The 7,075-nt window shown below is 37.0% G+C and overlaps 1 protein-coding gene across 1 annotated transcript in view; it reads right to left on the bottom strand.

The window, feature by feature from the left end:
- LOC104165732 (2-oxoglutarate dehydrogenase-like, mitochondrial) overlaps window positions 1–6,156 on the bottom strand; it is a gene marked incomplete at its 3' end in the record, with an annotated part of 15,938 nt that extends 9,782 nt beyond the window's left edge. Inside the window, exons 1-4 of the mRNA XM_009705447.1 lie at window positions 6,043–6,156; window positions 4,155–4,309; window positions 1,166–1,312; window positions 482–572 (exon numbers count right to left, since the gene is read on the bottom strand). Of these exons, the coding sequence (XP_009703749.1) occupies window positions 482–572; window positions 1,166–1,312; window positions 4,155–4,276 (360 nt within the window). The remainder of the gene's footprint in view (window positions 1–481; window positions 573–1,165; window positions 1,313–4,154; window positions 4,310–6,042) is intronic.
- Between the last annotated feature and the right edge of the window lie 919 nt (window positions 6,157–7,075).

Here is a 7,075-nt window from a genome sequence, read left to right as displayed (position 1 = left end):
CCCGGTTCCGGAATGCCATTCATACCAGCTGCATCCGATTGACTACGCCTAAAATTTCTGCTTCAGTCTGAAAAATGCATCTAGCTAATTGTACATCAGTATGTACTATGGGTTTGACACTGCACTTTCAACTTGGAACACTATTCCTGTTTTATTATCTTAGTGTCACTATCCAATATTGGATAAATATTTACAGAATATTGATACTTATTTCATTTATACAAAACAAAGAAAGATGCTTAGAGATTATGAACTCAGTCAAATGACCTGGTACTTACTTATCTACAGTCATTCCTGAGATACCTTCTGCAAGTTAGAGGTACAGCACAGTCTTTAAATTTGTTAAGAAATTTCACCAAATCATATTCCTCAAACTAGAAAAGATGACAATGCACTTTCAGCAGCTGATAATGCTACTTTCATAATAACCATGACCAAAATGACTGAAAACTACCTTGAATCTATTGCAGAAGCATCTTACCTCATCAGCTGCTTCAAGTTTGGGATCAAACTGACAGAAGATCTGCTCCAGCTCTTTTCGGATTACATTAGCCAGTACATTCAGTCTACCTCTAAGAAAATTCCAAACACAGTTACATCTCAAAAATGGTAATAACAGAGTTAACAGCACAAAACTTATGAAGTCAGCAAGCCACTCTGTCAGAAATTTGCAAGTAAGAAGTTCACTTCAACTTTTGAACCTGAAATCCTTCATTCTATCCTTCTCCTTCCCATTGCAAAGTTCCTCCAATGCATTCCCACAGATGTATTATAACATCTTGTTATCAAAGTATGAGCAATGAACTTTGTATAAGTCTTAATATAATGACATTAATAATTAAGACAGACTGCAAAAGTAAGTTTGATACTATCTCACTAAGCTTTCTCAGTTCTAGACTCTATGCAATGGGATAGATACCACGGCTGCTGCCACATTTGCTTGCAGTTTCAAAGTACGCTGAATAGAGTTTTGCTAGCATTTACCTGTGAAGCCTGCAGTCTCTCACTGACAGGTATTTGTTACAGTTCTGTGTTCCCATTACTTTCTATGACTGACTCTTGCACCCCAGCTTCTCTAATATCAACTTTGTTAATAAAATTCTAGAACTCAAAACTTGTCTTAAGACAATAAGCCCATTTGTTGAGGGGTTTCCACTGACATTACCTATGAGGCATCCCCATTATAACATATTCAATTCCCATTTCACTGGATTTATCAATGATGGTCTTAAGTGCAGGAATCATTACTTCACATCCTTCCAAACCAAATCTCTTTTCGGAAGACCATTTGCGAGCAAGGAAGTCTTCAAATCTTTGCCAAAAAGAAACCCAAAACAACAAGAGAGAGTGTTTGTATTAAGATAATGTAGCAAATACTTATTGTCATACATCTTTTAGCAAAGAAAATGACATTACATTGTTTTAAAACATCTGTGAATACATGTTTTTAGGCCTCTGGAAGTATGTCACATGTAGGGAGAGAGACACAGGACAGAATTAAGTCTTCTCTCTCCACCATCTGATAAGTATTTACCAGGATTTTAAAACAATTCAGACAGGAAGAAGAGTCTCCACCTCAGACAAAATTCACTTCCCATGTTAAACTCCTTCCCATGTACACAAAATGTATATTGACCACTGGGAAGGCAGAATGACAACAAAGAAGTGTCTTCTGTGGATTGAAGAAAACATAACAGAGAACCTGTATTTTCTAGAAGTAACCATTAAATACTTGTAGAAAAACTCAGTAGAAAGCATGCCTATTTCATAGCTCCTATTCAATGGCAGGGCTCCTCAGACTGTATGATGTAACAGCTGGTAATGTGCCAAGAACTAGGACACTGGTATCTCTGCCTCACCTTCAGCGGGAGAAAGATGTCAATCCTTGACAGCTCTATGTTCTTTCATTCTTTAATGCATTTGGGCCAGAGGCAACGTGAGGGGTTAAAAAGTACCTTTTAACAAATGTTGAAAGGATTATATGTTGTAAAGCTTGGAGACAAAAAAGGTAAAGAAAATACATCTCCTTGAAAATAACTGTACTGGTTACATCATCTGTGCAATGCCTCGACTCATAACACTGCTATAATCCATTAATACTCAGCTTAGTCCTCACTTAGACTGCTGACATTTACCTCTTTAGATTGAAGTCCTAAAAGCAGTGAAATGAAGAGTTGCCAAAAGACTCTCCTTAGCTCACCCATCAATATCCTTACAATTTAGTCATCTAAGCAACAAGCCAGACCCTCAGCTGAGCCATGCTGCCAGAATTCCTTGGGGAAGTCTGTGGGGCTACGCCAGTTTATATAAATTGAAAGTGGGGTGCCATGTGAACAGCAGGTCCTACAGGGCAAATCAAAGTGGTGTACATGCTGTTTTCCTCCTCTTTGCAGCTGCAAACCAGTACTGGACAAGCAGAAAGTTCATTATTTGAGGCAAACTGCCACTAAGTGTGAAGAACTACAATATTTCACAGTCACATCTTGCAAGTCCCCTATGTGCCACTGTGAGTTCACAAAGGCTGCCAGCTTATCCACTGTCACTGCATGTATTCAATATCCAGTGAGGAGTAAGTCTTGTGAAAGATGGTTGCTCTCAGAAGGGACAATCTAGAAATGCTTGACCCTGCGCAGGCTTAAGGAGATGCCCAGATCAGACTATACAATCAGGGTCTAACATGTTTACTAGTGCATAGACAAAGCAGCTCAAAGATATACAGTAAGTATTTTACAAGAGAGAGAGTTAAAAATGACCCTTTGTTCAATAACATATCAGTGAACACCATAATACCTTAAAATTCAGTTTTGAGTACCAGAACTACACAGTGCTTGGAATGAACATTTTTGAAAATAGTATTCTTGAGCAAAATGATGACTATCTGTTTTACAAAGCCACAAATCTCAAGAGCACAACCAGTTTTGCACAAAACCAGATTTTTTTTCTTGATAATTCTCAGACAAAAAAAGCATGCTAGAGATAGCCGGATAGAAATTTATATAAAACCTTCTTCTTCCATTTTCAGCAGATAATTAACTTGGCAGAAGATGAACGTTCGGCTCCTTCTTGCTACTAGAAACCCCAGATATTTCCATAGCTAAGGTAGGAAACAAGCACAAATTCTTGTCTCAAGATAAATGGAGATGGTTCATACTGAGGGCTTGTTAAACAAACTTACTCAAGTGCAATATTCACGTGACCATTAAGTGACTTTATTTCTATTTAAATGAAACTTTTAACCAGACAAACAATCTTGCTATAACATTGGCAAACAAAACACCTGGCAAAAATATCTTCCAACACCTCCAATGAGCACTTCCTTTCTAAGCCTTAGAACATAGAAGCTTAATCAGAAAATGTGTCGTTATAAATCTCTAACTCTTGTGTTTACCAAAAGATACGCAAACTGTTTCAGATTGTAAGAACTGGAATAAATCTCGTGCCTAAGACAGTCTTGTTCTAGAGGTGAGAGGGTAATTCAGTCTCTGGGATCACAGTATTTCCATACATATAGCCACAATGGGTGCAATCAATAAGCTGTTTCCAAACACGCTTTCATATAGTGCCAAGAACAAAACTCCTGCTGCCAGGTCATGCAACAGTACAGCACATCTTGGCATACCTCCAAAGGAAAAGGGCAAAAATAAGACTTGAAATCACATTATGCCTCTCAAATCCAGTCCCATCTTGGCACAGCTTTCTAAAGAGATCGTTAGCATCCCAGTGAGTCAAACAACGCTCAGGTCAACATTTCACCCATGTAAAAATTCTCTCAAGCTGACTGTTAGGATGGTTTCCTTTGATCATGTGCTACTAGAAAGATGCAAAGTAGATAGAATATAGCAGAAGATCAGTGTCCGACATTGTTTTGACACCTATTTTCTGAGAAAACTTTGCCAGATATGCCACTAAAGGCTGCACAAGTGTTACAGATCACAAACTGCTTTTTAAGAAAACAGAATACTAGAAGTCACTACACAGACCCTGACATCTTAGAGCACACAAAACTTTCCTTTCATATCACAGCCAGGTTAACTACACTCACTTGTGCTCAGACTCTTCACCTTCACCTCAGCAGTTTACAGACCACACCAGCTTCCCACACCATCTTACAGCCAGCAGTCACAGAGCAGTTTCCCAGCCCCATTCCAGCGTACCTCATTGAGCGCACCAGCCTTGCCAACAAAGTCCTTTTTTCCTCATTAGTAAACTTCATAACTCCTGGCATCTCAAACTTCTGTCGGATCCACTGGCACTGCTCGACATCATTGATGAACATAAACTCCAAGCCAATGTGTTGGCAGTAGGTATTCTAGGATGTGAAAACACCAACACAGAAGCTTTAGGAGTTAATGGGCCATGAAGAAACACATACTTTATTTTAAATTATATTTTCTGTATGTATTACTCTTCTGAAAGCTATCTTTTCTTCCTCTTCCACTATATCTTCCCCACAGTAATCCTATAAGCAAACAAATTATTTTACTGAATCTAATTTTGTGCCAGAAAGCTTTCTCTACAAAATAACATTTCAAAATTTTGAATCTGGAAGATTCTCATTTGGTAATACATTCAAAGTAGGCCAATAAACCTGCCTTAAACTGACTTAATTTGCTACTGTTCTTACAGGCAAAACAGTATTTTCTTTAGATGCATCAGCAAAGATTTCAAGTCATTTATCAAAATTTACCCTGTTTTTTTTAAATGTCACCTGAAATCAAGCAATAAAGACAATTACAAGGCAGCTAAGAAGCAAATTATCTTATAACCCTGAAGTCTCAGAAGGGTGGAAATCTGGAAAAGAATCCAAGCAGCTGAGAGCACACAAAGGGCAAGGAAAAATGCAAAGACACTTCAGAAATTTTATCTCCTTGTTGCATTTTTTTAAATTTTCTTTTTCTTACCTTAAAAAGAATATTTCACAAGAAAAATGCATCCAAAATACAAGTCAGCAGAAGTAAGACTTACTGTGAGTTTGAGATAAAAACACTCAGAACACAAAGTATGTGCTCTCTACTGCCTCTAAAAAGGAATGTAATGTTAACTTCAATTTAAAAAATCCAAAGCTCTGGAAAGAAGAGGGAAACCACAGGGTTATTTCTCTTTAACACAAATCAGTTCCTTGAGGCTTTTAGATTTTGCTATTGATTTTGCCCATTTATTTCCACACTACAATTTTAAGGATTATCTCTTGAAAATTGCTGCACAGACATGCTACAAGTGCAAAAACCAAAAAGCAAATATAGAGCTCAAATGCACAACAGAGATGCTGCAGCTTAACAACTTACCATGGCTCAGCTAAGCTGATGTAATAGTCAAACGTGCAAGTCAACACATTCTCTCACACTCGCAACACATTGCACAATTGGGAATATCAAATACTTAGTAACTCAGCAGTTTAAAAATTCATTACTGTTTTGCTATTTGGAATTCCTCTTTAATTATATTTATTCCTTTAAATTATTTTTGCTTTACATTATTTTAGCTTTCAAGACTTCACATGGCATAACCATGTCACCTGTCAGATAATGAAACTCTAGAAAGAGGATTGGGGATGAAAAACGAGGACCATCACTATCTACAAGCTACAGCCAGGCTTTCATGAATTTGGTACCCGACCCTTATATTTTTACTCAGGTAAAAGTCTCACTAAAGCTAGGGCTCTGAGAGCCACACCTGCATGTCCTGAGTACCGTAAGCAAAGGTGTTTTATCCATAGTAGGACACTTAAAAGACAAGTTCTAAAGGCTCTACTCCTTTTAAACAACATCATCTCTTTGCAGAGCTAGGGCTCGAGTTAGTATTCTACCATATTCACCCCTTTTATACTCATCCTTAATTTATGTATTTTGGATATCCAGGCAATAAAACCAACGGTGCTGCCATCTCTAAAAATAAACCTTGTACTGCTTCTAATGTCATTTGAATTCTTTACATGCTTTATTAATAAATGACAAATGATGAGTTTTTTGTGAATGACAACTGGAAGAAGTTCACTTCTGTTTGGATAAAAAACAATCAGAAGTCAAAAAACATCCCACTGACCTCCAGCCGTTTGATGATCTCTCGTAAAGAAAGACTGTTCTCATTTCCTCCTATGAAGGTGGTTGTAGGCAGCTGAAAGACTTTGTCCAAATCTGATTCATGCAAACCATAAAACCCTACAACAGGAACGTTATCAATTTGCAAAGCAGGGCAGGAAACAAAAAGGAAATCAGTATTGTTTTTCAAACCACCACGAATTAAGTTTAATAAAGCAACATTAGGAAAGAAGGTATGACATTGAAAATTGAAAGTGTGAATATTTTAGAGGCATCCATTAGTACAATGTATTTTAATCTAGATTTTAAAAAGAAATGTTTCAATTAAAGTTATTGTTTGATTAGAAGTACCAAACCATTCTTTCTTAAATGCTCAGATAGAACAATTGAAATTAAAATCACTCAAACCTTTTCATATTTTACCATATTGGCATATATGCCATCAGTTCTCCATATTATATCTTGCACTTCACTGTTTAGTAAAATAACTAACTGTAATGACTGTGATTTCTTCCTTGCTCTATCATGAGCAACAAACACAAAAAGAACCACTTTTCACAGACAGAAACAGTTGGCTGGAAGCATACTAGATTAATTTATACAACATCAATAGATGCACTAAGAGAAAATGCAGAACATGTTCAATGTAATGCTGTGCAAACACTCTGGTAGAACTTCCAAGGTATCTCTATTCACTCTCTTTCTCTTTATAGGGACGTTAGTTTGAAATAGCCATGCAATAATCTGTAAAGCTCTATTTCCCAATCAGCGATCCCTTGTAAAACAGACAGATTTCCACACACACGCCCCTGCAACTAAACCAAGGGCTTGTTTAAGCATGTCATCCCCATCTTGATTTAGACGTATCGAAACTTGTGCTGGCTGAGAATATGGTTTAAGAAAATATTTAACTTAACTATTATGCAGTTTCAAAAGCCAAAATACACAACAGACAAGACTGAAAGGCTGGTATCAATGCAAGTTAAAGGCTTTGTATGATAAAGTTTAATCTAGACCTGTTAAATGAAGAAAGGAAA

This window comes from Cariama cristata, unplaced genomic scaffold (genome assembly GCF_000690535.1).
Source record: "Cariama cristata isolate BGI_N322 unplaced genomic scaffold, ASM69053v1 scaffold42648, whole genome shotgun sequence".
Lineage (NCBI taxonomy): Eukaryota > Metazoa > Chordata > Aves > Cariamiformes > Cariamidae > Cariama > Cariama cristata.
Note: the sequence above shows the minus strand (reverse complement) of the source record. Positions and strands in the feature narration are given on the sequence as shown.